Source organism: Acomys minous (assembly GCF_964271855.1).
Source record: "Acomys minous genome assembly, chromosome: 4".
Taxonomy (NCBI): Eukaryota; Metazoa; Chordata; class Mammalia; order Rodentia; family Muridae; genus Acomys; species Acomys minous.
Window position 1 is genome coordinate 109,677,433 of NC_140486.1, and position 20,334 is coordinate 109,697,766.

General features: G+C 37.6%; 1 protein-coding gene across 19 annotated transcripts in view; it reads right to left on the bottom strand.

Annotated features, from left to right (window-relative positions):
• Nucleotides 1-20,334, bottom strand: part of TRIP12 (thyroid hormone receptor interactor 12) — a 122,082-nt gene that overhangs the window by 20,248 nt on the left and 81,500 nt on the right. For 14 of the 19 annotated variants that reach the window (XM_084779152.1, XM_084779154.1, XM_084779150.1 and 11 more), the window contains 13 exons: nucleotides 20,040-20,158; nucleotides 16,401-16,608; nucleotides 13,153-13,253; nucleotides 12,827-13,001; nucleotides 11,324-11,465; nucleotides 9,719-9,910; nucleotides 7,792-7,943; nucleotides 5,877-6,049; nucleotides 5,527-5,600; nucleotides 4,681-4,880; nucleotides 3,998-4,125; nucleotides 3,252-3,403; nucleotides 927-1,069 (listed from right to left, as the gene is read on the bottom strand). In XM_084779152.1, coding sequence (XP_084635278.1) covers nucleotides 927-1,069; nucleotides 3,252-3,403; nucleotides 3,998-4,125; nucleotides 4,681-4,880; nucleotides 5,527-5,600; nucleotides 5,877-6,049; nucleotides 7,792-7,943; nucleotides 9,719-9,910; nucleotides 11,324-11,465; nucleotides 12,827-13,001; nucleotides 13,153-13,253; nucleotides 16,401-16,608; nucleotides 20,040-20,158 — 1,959 coding nt within the window. The remainder of the gene's footprint in view (nucleotides 1-926; nucleotides 1,070-3,251; nucleotides 3,404-3,997; nucleotides 4,126-4,680; nucleotides 4,881-5,526; nucleotides 5,601-5,876; nucleotides 6,050-7,791; nucleotides 7,944-9,718; nucleotides 9,911-11,323; nucleotides 11,466-12,826; nucleotides 13,002-13,152; nucleotides 13,254-16,400; nucleotides 16,609-20,039; nucleotides 20,159-20,334) is intronic. The other 5 variants (XM_084779156.1, XM_084779148.1, XM_084779147.1 and 2 more) reach the window with 1 other exon arrangement.

Genomic DNA, 20,334 nt, shown 5'->3' on the forward strand with positions numbered 1-20,334 from the left:
CAGGAGGATCTCTGTGAGTTCAGACATAGTCTGGTCTACAGAGGAAGCTCCAGGTCAGCCAGGACTGTATAGAAGGACCCTAACACATTAATTAAACAAACAAACTGATAAATAAATGAAAGAATAAGTAAATAAAAATGAATAAGTAAATAAATAAATGGGTGTCCAGGACTACATAGAGGGACTCTGTCATCAACAAACGAGTAAATGGGTGAATAAGTGAATGAATGAATGAATAAGTGAGTGAGCTGATGGAAGGAAACAAACAAATAGTAAGTAAGTTGGCCTTTTTTTCAGCTTGTACCAGTTTTGTTGCCACGGAGTTTTACTATGCTGCCCAGATCTGCTTTAAACTCCTAGTATTCTGAACGGTCCTAAAATCTCTCATGGGGTGCATCATAGCAACATCGCACTGGGCTCTTGCTCAAATTCCACATACAAAAGCTTATGGCTTTACTTTTTCATGATCTTCATCATAGGCTTAGCACTGGAGAGTCATTGCCAAGAATGATTCGTACAGCTAAGACATTTCCTACAGTGTCTTTAAGAATTCGATTTTTTCTTTTCCTTTTTGAGAAAAGCATCTGAAATTTCAACCTGAACCTCAGGTACAAATGACAGCACATAGATATGGTGGGTGAGTCCATGTGAAAAATTCAATTTCTAACTTGATTTTACCTTTATAGGTCTACAGTAATTGGTTCAAGAAAGGCTCAAGAAACTTAGTAATCACACCTCTACAGTACCATTTTTATGAAGGCAAAAATTTTACTACCCTCAGACAAATATCCTTCACTGGGTTTGCCAAGTATACAACAAATATTACAATACTGTAAAGAGCTGAACAAGTCAACTACAACGTTTCTATCACAAATCAAATAAAGACCAACACAAATATTTACAAGTTTACCAAAGGGCTGTCTTACCAGGTTTTTCCTAGCTCAGTGAGCCATGTTGGGATGTTTCCTGTCATGATTACTAGAGGATCTTGAAGCTGCCTATTTGCTTTTGCTGTTAATTTACTGTTAATAAATTCACTAGTTGGAATAATCTCCTTACACATCGCATTCTGTAAAATAAAATTTTAAAAGTTCAAAATCTCTTCCTATATCCAAATAGCTTTGTCTATAGATTTCACTTGGGTTTTTTTGTTTTGTTTTAAACATTCAATAACCAACTCTTCAATGGTGTTCCTATTATCTGAAAATTTCTTCATCCCAACCTCATGAAGCTGTTTTCCCTTCACTCTTCCCCACACTATGTAAGAATGAGGTATTCAACTGTTTTCTCTATATAAATCATTACACAAAGAAACATGTGGTGCCTGGCTTTATGTCAACTTGACACAAGCTACAGTCATCTGAGAGGAGGGAACCTCAACTTGCTTTTGGTCATGGTCTTCATCATAGCAACAGAAACTACAACTAGGACAGAAATTGGTAACAGGATTTTGAGGTACTGCTGTGACAGACACTGACCATGTTGTCTTTGAGGAGATTGTAGAAGAACCTTTAAACTTTGGGTTGGGAAAGCCACTGAGCATTCAAGTCTTGGTGAGCTGAGCTGCGGGAGTGTGGAAGATAAGAACGTTGAGAGATTCGGAGGATGGATACCTAGCTTGTGAAGTTTCAGAGGGAAGTTTTGAGAGACTCTATCAGGGCCATTGCATAATCTGAATTAAGAACCTACGGCTCTTGCCAGCTAGGGCTCAAGACTCAGCTGTAACTTACAAGACACCAGTACCACTCGAGTGAAATTCTTGTTAGTGGGGCAACTGAGCTGAGAAATTAGTGGGGATTAGGAAAACTAGAAACACTGAGGTGAGATCTTCTGGCAAGTGTTCTCAGCGTAAGCACAAAGCAGCTGTGCCCCAGACAGGACCAAGACCCTGAGCTGGCAGCTGAACTTGTTAGTCAACCACATGGTTCTGGTTTTGAAGGCATGAAGGAGCCATGAAGAACAGCTGAGGCTTGGCACTGTGTGGCTGAAGAGAGCCCAGGAGAGGCTGTTTGGGAAAGCACATCCCAGTTACAGAAGACCCTAGCATTTTGAAGATGCCAGTACCATGAGCAAGCAGCCAGCATAGCAGCAGCAGTGGAACGGAGCAAGTGAAGACAAGCAATGTGTCCTGCAGAGGAACCCAAGACATGACCCAAGTCCCTCGGAGGAACCCAAAAGATCGATTGAATCACAGATATCGGACATTGAATTATTTACACTGTGGGAGTTTGGCTTTGCTTTGTTCAGATTGTGACTGTCTGTGACTTGGTTCTTCCCTCTTGAGGGAATTAATTTGCTTTTTACAGGTACTCATACTTTCCTTTTTTTCTTTTTGGTGTGTGTGTATGTGTGTGTTCATTCAAGACAGGGTTTCTTTCTCTGTGTAGCCTTGGATGTTCTGGAACTCACTTTGTAGATCAGGCTGGCCTTGAACTCAGAGATCTACCTGCCTCTGCCTCTGGAGTACTAGGATTAAAGGTGTGTGGCACCACACTCAGCATTTAAAAAAAAAAAAAAAAAGAACACTTAATGTATTTGAATTTATAAAGACTGCAGGACTTTTAAAAGTTACTTATGTTTATATTATGGTGTTAATATAATCTTGGACATGATAAAAATAAAAAAGGGCTGTGGTTTAATAGTGATATGCTTGTGTGTCAAGTTGACATAGATTAGTTGCGCTGGCTAGTTTTCTGTCAACCAGACATAAGCTATACTCATCAGAAAGAAGGGAGCTACAGTTAAGAAAATGCCTCCTTAAGACTGGGCTTCAGGAAAGCCTGTAGGACATTTCTTAACTAGTGAATGATGTGGGGGACGCCAGCCCATTTTGAGTTTGGCCACCCCTGGGCTAAGAAAGCAGGCTGAACAAGCCAGTAAATAGGACCCCTCCACGGCCTTTTTATCAGCTGCTGCCTCCTCCAGGTTCCTGCCTTGCCCCGTCCCTGCCTGTACTTCCATAGATTATAGAGACGGATGTAGAAATATAAGCCAAATAAACTACTATCTTCCCAACTTGCTTTTGGTCATAGTATTTAAACACAGCAATAGAAATCTGAACTAGTGCAAAATGTTTTGGTTATTTCTTTAAAAAAAAAAAAAAACTTAATCGAAGAATATTAAGTTAGACGGATAAATTCACTGTTTACATTTAGTGAATCATTGTTCCTATTTCTGGTGTGATAGCACATTCATTTACTAAACAGAAAACTGTAAGATAAGATATGATTTCATAAGGAGACATTACTCACATCATACAAGTAATACCAGTATCGACTGATGGCATGTAAAACTCTTAAAAGGAGGATTACATCTAAGGATGGGTCTTCAAAGGTGATATTTTCAGGTGGTGTGGGAATGAGGTAAACTTCTAAAGGATTTGATACTGACGGACACACTCCATCTAGAGGATAAAGAAAGTTCCAATTCTGAACAAAGTAACAATAGCTTAAAAACTCCATATCCCTGTGAAGCTGTTGTGTTTAGTACCTTCTTAGTATTTCAATAGTATTAAATATAGACATTTCTTCCCTTTTACCTTTGTGACATTAACAACTCAGGCATATAAAATGTTCACGTCTCCTGAACACACAGGAGAGAAATAACTAACTCCTTTGCATTTGCTTCCGGTATATTCAAGTCAACCTGTAGCTGTCCTGTGAAGTTAAGGACTAATCTGTTGGTGACCAGACACAGCCTCAGCACTCTCTTCTTTAGTGAATGAACATATCTAACCCTACATGAAGCCCTGAATTCTTAAAGAATTAGAAAAAAGAATTACCTAAATTATTTTAAATTTAATGTAATTTAAAATTAATTTAAAAAATACATTAATTCTTGTTTTGTGGACATTAAATTCAAAATTTTAACTAAAAGTAACTAATTACATTATAGTAATTTATTTTTTTATTATACCCAAAGCTTTTTGGAACTCTCAATCAGTTTTTAAAAGCAGAAATGAAGAAAGGCAGGGCCTGATGACAGTCAGCTCCCTTACCATGCCATAACTCATCATGCTTCTTTGCATTCCTGGGGGAAGTTTTTGTTGGGGCTGTTTGGGCTCTCCCCCTTTTGCCACCAACACAATCTTTACTACTTTCTTCATCCTCTCTCACAGGTTTGTACCTAAGGGAATAAGACAGTATGAAAATCAAATCCTGATTTTAAAAGTGGAAATTATTTAACAATGCTAATAATGTCTAAGTCAGAGAAATCATACAGAATTCCTAAAAGTTCTCTGAACTCTTTTCCTACTTGGATTCAGAGAATTACTATGGCTTTATCATCCTAAAATAAAATAATCTGTAAGTGAGCAAGTAAAGTGTTCCCAGGAAGACATTACTTTGGGAGAAGATTCTCTTCTCTAAGTGGCAGACACTAAAGGCAGCTGAAGAAGCTGCATTCACATGCCATAGGACTCAGAGCTACCAAGCCCAACTCCATCAAAAGGTCTGAAATGAATCAAAAATGGCAGATTGCTGCCTATAAACATGCTTTCTAGCAGACAGTGTGAGGAAGTAGTGCTCATATACATATTGTGTATCATTAAATATCCGAAAGGCTTTTCAGTTAAAGTGTAGGATTTAGGTTCTTTTTCTCCTCACAGAATTGGGCCATGAATTTAATGTGAATTCTAAAACAAAGATCACATACTACCAAGAAAAACCAGTTCAGACTTGCCATATTGTATGAGTCTTTGTCCAAATACCAGCTCTTCCCAGGGGATTGCTCTCATCATCAGTAGATTCTCTTTCATCTTCAGCCTGTACACTGAACTGCCGCACTGCCTGATACACAGTCATGTTATATGGTAGTAAATGCTCTCCAATATAAAACTGTAGCCTGTGCCTTACATTTCCTGAATTTAAAAATTGAGCAGCCTGAATAAAGCAAAGAAAAGTCGATATAAGCCCAAGTACTGACATCTGTATATTAGTTGAGATTTATCTGCTAGGGCAACAAGCCAGGACCAATGGCACATGTTTAAACTACAAACACTCCCGACCTCTATATATTCTGAGCATCACCGACCTGAAATGCTTTAAGACAGAAGAAGTGTTCAGAGATTAGACTTGTTTTGTCTGGAGTATGGGGATATGTGCATGTACAGAGAGATGGAACCCAAGTCTAGACTAGACTATTCACACTTCATACACACAGCTTTGGAGACAATTGAACGTTGGTACAGTTAGTGTAACTCATTTTTTTCTACAACTGACCATATACAGGCAAATTTCCACATACAGAATCCTGTTGGAGACTTCATATTAGATATTTAATTTGGGGTACTCAACCTTTATTAGTCTATTTTCTTTACACACAATTATGGGAATTTTTAGTTTATAAACAGATGAAGAAATAACTAACAAAATTATAAAAAATAAGTTAAATGCTACAACATATTAATTACTCATTGTGTAATTTTTCCAACAATGGTTGGTAAGGGACCATGTGAATCCTGAAAAGCTAAATCATAGATAAGGCTTGATCAGTGTACACTATAACATGGTATGAAAAGAACCTTACCAGAGACTCATCTATTTCCTCATCTGATCCATCATCATCACTATCTTCATCATCTTCTCTTACTCTTCCATACCCTGAGTACCAAAAAAAAGATTGGTAACTATGAATACATATACTGACTAAACCAGTATTTCTTTAAAAAGTTGCTACCACATTCTGACCTATATGAAAATACAAAATTGTGAAGCCTACATAGCAAGTTCAACATATGTCTATTTATTTCCAGTAGAAGCAAAGGTTCCTGAACAGGAAGGAGTCTTTATCAAGAACAGCAAAACACAGGGAAACAGGAAATAGCCTTTAAGACTGACGTCATAAACACAGAAGTAAAGTACACATACAGAAAATACCTCTAACCACAAGGTATCTCTCAATAGCTTGCACCAAGGCCAGGGGATCAATCTTGACAGGCCCGCCTTTCCACTGCTTCACATTTGCACAGTCTGGGTGTCTTTGTAATTGACATTTTAACTGATGTGTGTTGAAAAATTTTAAAGCTTGTGATCCTCTGTTGAGAGAAAAGCTCAAGATAATTTGTGAAAAAGGGTTATTCTATTATTTTCATAATCAACATATATTAGTTTAACTAAAGAGTTTTTTAAAAACCAAACTACATTTTCTTACGGTACAGGTACAAAGTACTTCAAGATTTGCAGCAAATCAAATTCGGTTCTCATGCAAATGAAAGGATAGAATGAACATGTTCTCTAGCCACTGTGAACTCATGTGATCAATGGTGTCACGAATACTGACTTCAGTGAAATGCTATGCCTACTGGATTATTGCTCTGGAAATAAGAACTCTTCAACTAGCTGAGCACACTCACTCCTGCAGTATTCTGTCCTTTCCTACTAAATGCTAGTCAAAGACCAAGGGGGAATAAATCTTCTATTTTTTCGCTTGTAAAAATAAAAAATATAAAATAGTAATATAAAAATAAAAATTACTTTAATCCCAGCACTCTGGAGTCAGAAGCAGGCGATCTCTGTGAGTTCAAAGCCAGGCTGGTATTTCTACAAAGTGACTGAGCCCAGGTCAGCCAGGATACACAGAGAAATTGTGTCGAAAAAACAAAATAAATAAACAACTGACTGACTAAATAACATTCAAATTTACTTTGTACAATACTTTTAAATGTATGGCTGTATCAGTTGATGTTTCCTCCTGTTAGAAGTTCTGATAAGTCAGATATAGTCAAACTTAGAATGTAGCTATTTATTATACAACTCTATAAAGCATGCAAATATTAATAAGCAAGAATAGCCCATATAAGCTTGGACAAAAGTGGAAAGGCTCAGGCTTTTTTGGTTTTGGTTTATGGTTTCTAAGTCACAAATAATCCAGTTCTAAATTCCAAGACGCCATTTTGCCTCCTCCTTACAGTTTTTCACTTAAAAGGATGTAGCAAAGTAAACTGAAGGTTAGTTTTTATTTTTGTATTATTATGTTGTTTTTATTTGGAAGTGAAATCTAAAGTAAAAGCAAGTAGAATTTCTAAGTAAACAAGTTCAGCCACAGTAAGATGAACAGCTTTATCTACATGAATGTAAATAGTTTTGATTCAAATTTTTAAAAATGATTTTAAAACACATGAGAACGTAGATTTTAAAATTAAACTTATTTCAATAAATATGTTTCACTAAGCTTACAGGATTTCTGAACACATAGCACCTTTACCTTAAAATCGTAATAATAAAAATGTGAATTAAAAGTCAGATTTGAACATGAATATTTACATGCTAAAGCAAATCAAAATAGGGTTATAACCACTTATCATATCTTGAATCACAGAATGTTTTATTTCCCACATTAAAAAAAAGAGAACCATTACATAATAAAATTTTAACAATTTAGAAAAACTAATAATGTTTTGAATGTTGTCAACCCACTTATTTGCCTACTTTAAAAATATTAGTTGTTAAAATACATGGTATGAGCTGAACATGCTGTCACACGCCTTTAATACCAGCAGTTGGGAGGCAGAGGCAGGCTGATCTCTTGAGTTCCAGGACAGACTAATCTACAGATTTCCAGGGCAGGCAGGGCTACAACAGAGAACCACTGTCTCAAAAGACCAAAAATAAATAAAACACATGGCATGATCTTAAAGATAACATGCATTTGACTCATTGCAACAAATTGCTTCAGTCATTACAGAGCAATGTTCCTCAAGAAGACTAAGACCTTACCAGATTTTTTTTTTTAACCATGTTTAACTTCAACAATTCTGGTGGCAAGTGAACATACCCAGGCAATGGTCCTTACCTGCCTCCAGCCCCATTGCCACTAGGGAAATCATGCACCTTGACTGGAAATTGTTCCATCTGGCTGAGGCAGTTGTTCATCTTGTGAACTAGTGCCAACAGAGGTGCCTGGCCCATTGGTTCTACTCTTCCAACAGGCTCTTCTTCAGGAAGCTAGAGTTATTTAAAACAAACAACAACAACAACAACAAAAAACCAATTAAATATGCCCTTTTGAAAAGTCAACACTCCACAGCAAAAACTTTAATAAGCAATTTCAAGAAGATTTATCTATCAATTTTTAAAAAATCTTTTGTGGCAGACTTGATTAGGACAATGTTCCCAAGTCTTTCCTTCTTTTTGTTTATTTATGTGCATTGATTGGTGTTTTGTCTGCACGCTATGTCTGATTGAGGGTATTGGGAACTGAACCTGGGTCCTCTGAAAGAGAAGCCAGTGTGCTAAACCACTTAACTATCTTTAACCTGGGCCCCAAGTTACTTATAAGAAAAGAAAAACTTTTTTTTTAATGCGCATGCCACAATTCTTTTTCAAAATTCATGAATCCAAATGGCTCAGAGGTACAACAGTTACAAGTGGGTAAAAACTAATCCATAAAGGCATAAGGCTATTTATGATCTCTCCTTTGCCTTTTATTAAACGTACCTATGTTTTACTACAAAAGAAAATTCATTATGTATTACAAAGTGTACTGAATTTGCCTGGTTTGACTGATGATATTAATACTTGAAAAGTAACAGGTAACAGACTGTGGACACAGACATAATCTTAAGATTCAAATAACAAATTGTGGACATACATAACAGTCTTAAGCAAGGTATAAAAATACCACATTTCACCCACATGCACATGATAATAAAGATTTAACAAACAAACAAACAAAAAAATCCACACCATCCAACCCAGTCTCCAATAAATACCATTTCTGCAATTAGGTAGGCACACAAGTTAAATTAATATAAACAGTATTCAAAAATGCCTATGAACACTTAAAAGGGGCATGGTTAAGCAGTTTTGCTAATAACTAGTAATGATTAAGCCTATTACACCAATAATGAAAAAAAGAAAAAACTTCCTAAGTTATGCCTTCTCTATAACAATTGTAACAGTCTAATCTACTGTACTGGAGTAGTTAGATCTTGTTCTCACAGACTCGGGGCAAAAGGAAAAAGGGGGAGCTAGCCTATAGACTCTGCCCTTGTACCCTACAGTATACAGATGGTTAAGCATAGCAGTACTGTATTGATCATTACCTAAACAAATATTAATAAATACTAACAGGTAAAACTACTATTAATGGCTTATCTTGCAAAGGGAGAAAAATGCCTGACAAAGTTGATGTGGGCTTTAGGTCACTAGGAGTTGGGAGAGGGCTATTTCTGTTTTGTTTTTTAGGCAGGGTCTCGTGCTACCCAGGCTAGTCTAGAACTCATTGTGTATCTGATCTTCCTGCCTTATCCTCCAAGTGCTGGGATCTCAATCAAGGGGTTCATGTGTGGCTTCATTTTACTATTTACTTTATGACACATACAAACCTTAAAAGCAAGCTGGGCGTGGTGGCACGCACCTATAATCCCAGCACTCAGGAGGGAGAGACAGGTAGATTGATGTGAGTTCAAGGCTAGTCTGGTCTACAAAGCGAGTCCAGGACAGCCAAGGCTACACAGAGAAACCCTGTCTGAAAAAAAACAACAAAAACCTTAAAAGCCAGACATGGTAACTCATACTTTTAACCCTAGCCTCTGAGTGAAACGCAGAGGCAAGGATACTCTTAATGAACTCTAACCCAGCCTCATCTACACAGTAAGACTTTCTCAGTAAGTGTCAAAGGAATCTAGCTGGCAACACACAGTACACTTTTATGGGAAATAAATGCTCACACTTACTAACACTGCTTCTATTAGTACACACCACCATTATAAACTTACCGGAGAAGAAAAAAAGACATGAAGGAATCGTTTTAATCGGATCTCTCTGCTGACAGCATCTTTTTCACTTTTAGATGTCAAGTACAGCAACAGCTGTTTCACAAATCCACTATGTTGGATTTCAAATGATGAAACATCTGACTCTGAGACTATGCTACGGATTTCTACAAGGCACTCAGCTCCACCGTCCACCTGAAAGAGTGGAGAAGAATAGAATTCTATAATGATTTAAACAGTACAACTCACATTTCACAAAAAGAAATAAAAATATATTTTCAACACCTTTTCGGGAGGGAGGGAGGGAGGGAGGAGGAAGGAAGGAAGGAAGGAAGGAAGGAAGAAAGGAAGCCACCGGCCAGCTATGAACACTATGAGCTGCAGGCAGACAAGATCTACCCACTGGTGTGACAGTAGCTCGACTGTTACTGGGCTAATTCTCTGCTTAGATCTGAAGCCCACTCCACAAGAGGAAATTCACCTAGTTAAAAGCTGACATAGGACAAAGGCCCTAGAAAGGAACCTACTACCATTGTTTTGTTAAATGGCCAGTGTCAAAATACCTTCTAAATAGTTGTTTATACCCAGAGATCAGTATTGTTCCCAGTCTTAGTGAGACTAATAGTCAATGATATGTAATCATAACTGGTAAATGCTGAGAAAAGTTTTTTAATCATTTAGTCCAAAGCAGAACATTTATTATCACCCCCAACAAGACTCAGGAAACATCAAAGAAGTATTTCATGATGAAATACAGGTGTTCATAACACAAGGAAAAGTTTTCCATCTAACCAATGTAGTTTTCTACTTAGGGGTAATAAAATACGATACAGAATGAGTTAACAAGGAAGAAATTGTGTCATTAATGGATCAATCACTAAACAAAATGACACACTACTTCTACTATGAAGAATACATTTAAAAACAAAAATAACAGAGAACAGTAGCTACTTGAGAACAAAGAGAGGGGGAGCAAAGAAGGGCCATGGAATTTTAAGAGAAAGTACAAAATGTACATGTATGAACATGTCATAACGAATGCTGCGACTTTGCACAACTTGTTATAATTAGATTAAGGCTCTTTTGGAAAGAAAATGATCAAAACATCTTCTCTTACCTCTCTTCTTCCTACCTCTCTCCCTCTTACCCCTCCCCCTTTCCCTCTCTTCCCATGCTCATTTAATAGACATCTCCAAACAAATAAGTGCTGAGCCATGAAGTGGCATTTAGTTAATAAACTTAAATTTTTTATGATATAGATTGAAAAACAAGAACAAAAATTAAACAAATTACATAAAGAAACAACAAATGAAATGGTGAAGGTTACAAGAAAGACTCAAGCCTTTTCAAGTAAATACAGAGTCTGAAGGCAGAGGCAGTTATGACAGTTTAGGAAAACATATTCTTGGGTGGCATTTCAGTAATTGTGTCATTTTTCAAGAAATAGGGATCACAAAGAACAGAAAGCACTTAAGGTTTCCAGTATGTGTAGCAACCACCGCAGTCGGGGACAAACAGGAAAAGAAATTAGTTGTAAAAAGCAATGTTTCTACAAACACCACCCAAATGATCTCCCAGCAAACAAGACGCACTGGAAACCCACAGTACCTGGAGGTTGAGTTGTTCAGTTGCAGCACAAAGTCTCTGAAGGACATTCAAGGCAGGGTTGCTTCCATCCATATTCTCAGAGCTAAAATAACGCTCAACAAATTTATGTGCCTGCTCCTTAATCCAACCTTTAATTTTTTCTCTACAAGAAAGAAGAGAAACAATGTCTGTGTGTAGGCCAGAAGTCTACACTGAAAAGGACTGGTAAGATATTTTAGCAGGTTAAGGTGCTAGTAACAATGGCCTGGGTTTAACCCCCAGAGAACCAACTTAGACACATTTTTTTTCTGACCTCCACAAGTACTTAGATATACAGACATACATATATACAAAAGAAATAATATTACAGCTTTGATTAAAACAGCTACACTTACAACATTGGCCTATGATCATGATAAAGCAAATTCACTTTCATTATGGAACAAGCTAAGATGTATCTATCGAATAGCGCAGGTACTTGGAATAATTTTCAGGTCATCACAATTCCAATTTACATAATAATTAACTAAAGGACAGCTATATTGAACACTGTCCATCACTGTTCCCTAAAGCGATGAGGTAAAAATGAGGTACACCAGAAGCATGTGACCAGGCTGTTTAAATTATAAACTTTTTTAAAAAAGTGCTTGCTTAATAATTCTTAACTAATTCAGATTCAGCAGCCAATTCAAATTAAAAGTTATCTTTGAAATAAAATGCCACAAGTGAAATATATTTATAGAGGAAGTAGTCTACATGGGTACTTCACCATCCAGTGCCTTCCCAAGAAAAGCATTTCCAGACGATAAGAAATTAGTATCTACCGGTTGCAGTGGTGCACGCTTGTAATCTCAGCACTCAGGGAGGCAGAGGCAGGCAGATCTCTGTCAGAACAGCCAAGGCCACACAGAGAAACCCTATCTCAAAAAAACTTTGGAAAAAAAGAAAAGAAAAGAAAAGAAAAAGAAAAAAGTTATCTGACAGAGATCTAAGTACTTTTTAAAACAGCAACCGCTCTCAGCTACAAATTTTCAAATTCCACTAAGTAGGCAGAAGAATTTCATTAATTATAAACAGAAAATGCAAGCACAATTCAGGAAATGGTTCAGCTGGGCATGGTGGCGCATGCCTGTAATCCCAGCACTCTGGAGGCAGAAGCAGGTGGATTGCTGTGAGTTCGAGGCCAGCCTGGTCTACAGAGCGAGCCCAGGACAGCCAAGATAACAGAGAAACCCTGTCTCAAAAAACCAAAAAAACAATACAGGAAAAGGTTCCACATCAAACAGACTAAGCAGAGAGATGTCAAACGGTTATATTTGGGGGGGGGGCATATAAGAAAAAGATTGAGCCCATAGGAAAGACCTAAGCTATATAAATCCTCTTAAGAATCTACCTTATGCTTGAGTTGAGAAGAAATTGAACCAAGTCCATGTATCACTAGCATTTGATGAATGTGTCAATATAATCATGTTGAGACCTTTCAGATGAAGGATTTCCCACCCCGAATCCCAGCATACACTTTACCTATTATTTGATATAGTGTCTTTTGACGCTGCCCTGGCAAGACCACTAACTCCTGCAGTTCGTGCTGGCTCGATGTTGTTGCTGTTGGACTGCGCACTTAGCCTTCCCCATGTTTTTGGATTCAAGCTTGCCAGAAAGGAAGATTTAGGTGACTGAGTAGTGGTGGGGCTTTTAGCTATAAAGACAAAAGAACTGCATTCAAATCATTTCAACAAACTTTGAATCTTAATCTAGAATTGAAATAATTAAGAACACCAAATCATGAGGAAACTTATTTTATCACCTTTCTCTTCCACCTCCCCATCGTTGTTCATCAAAGGACTCACCTTGATTGTCTACTTTGTCATCATCTCTCGGAGGTGAATACTTTGGCCTTCTTGGCCCTCGTTTTGGCAGTCGTTTTCTCTTGAGAACATCACTTAATCGACTGTTGCATGAAAAACAATAGATGAGGTTAGCAATCAGCACTAAAGAACCTAGATAAGTAAGATAAAAAGTAGCTTATGAATAAAAATGTCCAAACAATTTTCATTGGTAGACTTAATATGGAATCTGTGAGCAGTCATATTATATAGAGTATGGAGACAGAGAAAGAATTGCTAACTGCAAAATTAAAACTAAAGGTTTGATTAATTTTCTAAATGTAAATTTCATAAAATATAATGCATTAAACAAAAATACAAAGACCAACCTGTAAAAAAAAATAAATATATAAAATCAAACGTAAGTATTGTATTTCTTCCCTAACCTAACTGGCAACAGAATAACTGTAAAAATATTCTAACCACTTACAGTATCATACTCAAAAGACACAATGAAGGCAATAACATCATAAATACATTCATAATGACTCCCATAGCTGCTTTTATCCTATACAAATCTATTAAGGCATAATGTAAATACCTATTTGGAACTAGAACCACATATTCATTCAATTGTCTACAGCATTTGTTCTATTTGGGTTTTTTGTTTCTTTTCTTCCATGACAGGGTTTCTCTGGGTAGCCCTAGCTGTCCCTGACTTGCTTTATAGACCAGGTTTGCCTCAAACTCACAGAGATCAATTGGACTCTGCTTCCCAGAGTGCTGGGATTAAAGGTATGCATCCAGCTTTGTTTGGTTGCTGAGACAGGGTACCCACATCACCTTATGAGATTCTCCGGCCTCATCCTCCTTGGCTCTGAGTAGAGGGACGGCTTCACTTCATCTGCCCATAGGGTTTATTCTAAACAACACTACAATGCACTATATCACACCTTACAAGCTGCTACTCTTAACAATATTAGAAATATTTCTGAAATCATTTGACAACAAACAAACAAAAGATAAGCAGATGAAAGGACATTCTAGGGGATAACAAGATGGTTCAATGGATAAAGGAGTTGTCATAAAGCCAAGACAACCTGAATTTGATCTTAAGGACGCACATAATAAAAGAAGTGAACCAATTGGTACAAATTGTCCCCTGACTTCCACATTGGCAACAGGCAACAAAAATATGATTATTTTTAAAAATCAAGTAAATTGTTCTAATTCAGATGATCTGAGGCTCAAATAAAAATTTTTGAGTGTGCATGTGGTGGGGTGTTTTTTGTTGTTGTTGTTGTTGTTGTTGTTGTTGTTGTTGTTGTTTTCTAGACAAGGTTCCTCTGTGTAGCTTTGGCTGTCCTGGACTCGCTTTGTAGACCAATCTGGTTGCCTGCCTCTGCTTCCCAAGTGCTGGATCACAGGCATGTGGCAATGGTGCCTGGCTAGCTCAAATAAAAAAATTTTTTAATTAGGAGTACTGGAAATTCTCTAAAGTAAGTATGCTTAATGTATTTAAATATGCAACCCAGATAATAGACTTTCATGAAAGATATGTTCTACAACTTGTAAATGGAGAATGGAGAATGTTTCAATTGAAGGGCTGAAGAGGTAATTCAACAGTTACAAGCATCTGTTTCTTTTCCAGGAATTGGAGTCTCTTCCTAGCACTCACATGAAGGCCCACAACCTTAATTCCAGGGCATCTGATACTCTCTTCCAGCCTCTGAAGTCACCTGCACAATTATGGTAGGCATATATATACTAAGGTGCATATACATTACAAAACAAATCTTTCCCCCGCGCCTCCCCCACCCCGTTTTTCCAGAGTTTCTCAGCGTAGTCCTAGCTGTCTTCTACTTGCTTTGTAGACCAGGCTGTCCTGCCTGAGTGCTTGAGTGCTGAGATTACAGGCCTGTGACACCATTCTCAGCTAACAAAGCAATCTTTGAAACACCAAGAATGCTAGACTTGGTAATCCCAACACTTGCGGGTGAGGTATGGCCAAAAGGACTGCTGTTAAGGCTTGGTCTACACAGTGAGCTCCAGATGAGCCAGCACTACATATAAAGATAGAACCTTGAAATATGGAACTTCTTAGAAGCTTTACAAACAAAGGCACTTTTTTGGGAATCATCAACTATTAATTATATAACCAACAACAACACAGAGAAAATCTGGCTTGAGGCCTTACTCTCACCTCTCTCTGAAACTTATGAAGCACTTAAAAAACATCTCAGATACCAACTGAACATTTTATAGCAAAACCCTGTAAGAAGTTAGGGTTATTGTAATGATCAGAGTATACAGTAGAACTGAGATGGAGAAACAATAAGGTAGAAGGGTAAATGGGAGACAAGCGGAACAGCATCATAGGTAAGAAAGTAGACACCCAACAGCTTCAAAGCCCAATCCTCAGAAATTTGGTCCATTAACATAAAGAAAAACAAACTCACCAACTTTCCTGAACTAGCAACCAGACCAAACCAGATTTTGATTTACACTAAAGTAGATTAGCAGCAAAAGTGACTCTTCCCTCAAGCATCTGACCCCAGCAACCTAGCCAACTATAGGAGAATGGTTAAAAAAAATTTTATGATGTATTTTACAGCAAAAGGAAAAGCATGGATTACCACCTTGGGTACCATCTAATTGCAGAAATGAATGTGGCTTATCATATGTACAACATCCACTTAAATGTGTGATCTTATAATACAAAACAACAACTGAAAAAAAAAAGTGTTTCCTATGATAGTAAACAGTACAGTAGGAACAGAACTACCATTTACCTTAAATGGGAAGCCTTAGTAAAAACTTTATTTCATGGTTTCTAATTTCACTGCATCAATAACTTGGTATCACAAAGGCACATATGCAACAGTACAAAGTAATTACAAAACTGTGGAATCAGAAACAAAGGCTAAGATACTCTATTAGTGATGTGTGCAAATAAACCTAATGTGTTTCCACCACCTCACTTCGCTTGGTACCAATGTAAATGATGTGCATGCATCTCGTGTAGCTACAAAACTAGGCCCAGTAAAGTAGCTTTCTATTCCAGAGAACAGATGAGCTGAGGAAATACTTCAGTGGTAGAGGTTACTCTCAGTATTTGCTGAGGTTGTAGATTCTGTCTGTACCACCATCGCCCCGCCCCCCCCCACAAAAAAAAAACCACCAAGTACTCTCGGGTATTTTATTCTCAGTAGGAGTCTTGGGTATTAATACAGATATAGGCAAAGTACACTAAAAATCACAACAAAACTTACCCTTGAGGGCTCAGGTCCAGAGAATCATCTCTGCTATGCTGCAAGCTGGGTGACCCCAGATCAGCAGAGGCGTTGGTTGCAGCTGTAGCTGTCCCACTGCTGGCTGGTGTTGTAGACCCCAGGGATCCTGACCCATTTGTACATGCCTTTGGGGGACTTGTCAATAATGACTCTGATTCTGCTAAATGTTTTACTTGATGCATCACACCTTCATAGCAACAGGGACAAAAAGAGGTCAGTTTAATCAGGAGACAACAACAACCCCCACCACTACAAAATCCCTCAATGTTAATCCTGGTAAACTATAAATAGAGGCAGGAGGGAAGAAGGTAGGGAGGAAAGCAGGAGGGGAGGGGAAAAACCCAAGTTTCATCTGGACTCATATCAGAAAAAATAAAGTTCAAAGATATTTTCATTGAATGTCTTCTAATCTTCAAACCAAAATCATATAAAACAGTGCTACTCAAAGTAGAAAATATCAGAAAGTGTCAGAAATACATGTAGCACACATCACAGTATGAAAAAAAAAGGGAAAAGTCAGTGAGCTTCAAGGGCTACAAGAAGAATTAAATAACACTACTATTATAAAGAGCTATTGAAAGGTGGCGATTGCCACATCCTAAGAGTAAGGAAAACTAAAATATAATTTGTGAGAAGGGAAAGGATACATACACATACACAGTCACAGATATCCAACAAAGCTTGTGTTAAATACATGAAAATCTGTGGATGAAATTATGTATAAATGTACAAACATTTTTCAAAAGTAGTCCTAATCTTCAATTAGATTATCATAATTTTCCTCTGTTTGGGGTTGATTGTTGTGATCAGCCCTATATAGCTCCAGCTTCCTGGAATTTTCTATGTACACTAGGCTGGCCTCAAACTCAAGAGATTCGCCTACCTCTGCCTTCTAAGTGCTGGAATTAAAGGTGTGCACTACCATACCTGGTTTCCATTAGACTTTTAAAAAGGGGAGAGAGCTGGATAAGGCCGATTTAAATTTCAGGTACTTGCTTCAAAAATACGGCAGGGCTATGCTAGGTACTGAGGACACAGTAACAGGCAAGACAAATGCACTCAGCAGATTGACTAAAATGATACATTTTCCTAAGGATTCCATTCTAGTAAGTAATGAGCTCCCAAAAGAGAAATGCAGGAAGCTAGAACACACTATAGGAAAACCAAGGTCAAACGGAAGGAAAACAAGATGTTCAGAGGAAGTTAAAATTAAGCTTTAGTTTCTCTATGAGAAGCAAGACCCAGCCCTGAGAAGACAAAGCCCACAACCATAATCGCACCATTATGTATATGCTACAGAAAGGGTAGAAAATAGAATGTAATGGTATAGCAAATGTTCTAAGCTTAACAAAAATCACTTGGCAGGGATAGAGATGAAAGTGGACCTCATTTACTTCTAAGCCAAAAGAAGTAGAAGAAACAAGAGCAAACCAAAAAATAAAACTTTTTTTAAGGCAAAAGAGATCTGAGACTGAAGACAAAAATATGTGACTAAATATTTCATGAATCCAGAAATTGTTGGGGGTGGGGAAGTGCGGGGGAGCGGGCAGGAATACCTACCTGACTTTTAATAGTCACCTTTGAAAAATAGGAAAATATTGTTTTCTTGTTCTCTTTCTCTCTCCTTCTCCCTCTCGCATGATGATATTGAACAAAGCTACTTTTATTTAGTTACTTAGAAATAGTGTCTCACTATGTAGCTCTTAGGCTAGAAGAGATCTGCCCTCCTTTGGATTTAAGGTGAATACCAGCATGCCCAAAGATGAAAAGGTTAAAACTTCTTACTTTATTTCTACTATTAAACTGGCACACCTATCATAGTTTCAAAACATGAAAAGATTAAAGACCCAGTATGTGAAAAACTGATTGACTCCAAATGATTATGGCTTCCCTTCCCAGTTCCTATCCAATTCCCATTTCATCTGGATCTATTCCCTTTCTGCCTCTCATTAGAAAAGAAGCAGGCTTCTAAGGGATAATAACCAAGTAAAATATAGTAAGATAAAACTAACAGAACCAGATTGTGCCTTGTTAAAGTATCACTAGAAGCTCTCTCCTAGCCAGGTGTAGTGGAGCACACCTTTAATCCCAGCACTTAAGAAATAGAGGCAGGCAGATATTTTTGCTCCAGAACAACTAAGGCTACACTGAGAAAGCCTGTATCAAAATGAAAAACCTTCCTCCTGAAGCAGATGGAAAAAAACACAGAAACCCACAACCTTTACAGAGAGATTAAGAGACCTTTAGAACACTCAGCCTGTATGGCATCAGATCCTCCTCTGTCCAGGACCAGAACGGATGGACAGATGGGGACGGACGGATGGACGGACGGGGACACAGGACGGACGGACGGACGGACGGACGCACACACACACACACACACACACCACAATCAGACAAACAAAAAAACCCAAGGCCCTCTAAATTAGAAAGACCAAAGCACATGTAAACTCACAGAAATTGAGGCAGGAGGTACAGGCCTGCACGGGTCTGCACCAAATGGAATCCTAGAACTGGAAAAAGTAGACACAAGGCCCCAATCGTAACCCAAAAGCTATTTCCAATGGTAACCACTTGCAAATGAAAATGTAGTATTCTCCAAGGGAGTCTTCCTGAGGAAACAACTACTCCATAGGGCAAGCGGTATCCAGGAGCAGATGCCAACAGAGAAAGAAAGGAACTCAGTAGCATCTTTGGAGGTTCTTTGAATCAATATCAAGTCAGGGCTCACCCCCACCCCACCCTGCCACTTCATTTGTAAAATTTTTTATTATTTTGTGTGTGTGTGTGTGTGTGTGTGTGTGTGTGTGTGTGTGTGTGTGTGTGTATGTGTTTATGGAATTCCTAGTGTATGAATGAGTCTCTGAATAGGTTTCTTGTTCTTTTGTTGGGCTCTTCTGTTTGTTTTGTCCTCTTCTAATATGTTAGTTTTCTTATTATATTTTATTTGATTATTACCTCTTAGAAGCCTGTTTGTTTTATAATGTGAAGCAGAATGGGTGTAGATTCAGATGAGAGGAGAATCGAGTAGTAACTGCAAGGGGAAGCCATAATCACGCTACATTATATGAGGAAAAAAAATTGATTTTCAATAAAAGGAAAAAAGAAAAACTAATCAAAACTGGAGAGATGTCTCAGTGGCTAAGAGCACTTGCTATTCTTCCAGAGGACCTGAGTTCAGTTCCTAGCATTCACACGAAAACCTACATCTCTTAAAAATCCAATACCAGAAGATTTTATGTCCTCTTATGGTACCAATCACATACACTTTCAACTCAACAATGATAAAAATAAATCCTCAAACATTAGAACTGTTCTGATGTACTATTATGATACACTGCAACCTTATTCAAGGAATTATTATGGGTTGAAGTCTGACAGCTGTCAAACTTGAGGGCATATGGGAAAACAAAAACAAAACACTGAAAATGACTAACAGCCACCAGTGACAGTTAATTTCAATATTCCTGTACTTTTAGAAAAGATACATACTACATATAAAACATGACATCTCTCGTGTGAATAGGTAACACTTTCCTTGTAGACACTGAAGCCATCAGATGAAGTCCTATCTAGACTAACTACTTATCATTAACTGATTATCAAAATTGGCATTACCTTCTCTCCTGAAGTAAACACTAAAAATATCAGGTAACTTTTGCATTAAGATTTCTGCCATCTGAAGGGCTCCAACTACTATCTTCAGGTCTTGGCTTGATAGCATGGAAGCAATGTGACTGAAAAAGAAAACATTTGTGTATAAAACTGAAGTTGGTGAAGTTGGTGGTAATTACATTCCAATATACCAATTTTTATTTTTATTAAATTTAGTTTGATTTTTAATTAAACTATTAAAATAGGCACTAAAACTTACTCAAAACATTACAAACTTTACTTCATCTTTTCTGTATTA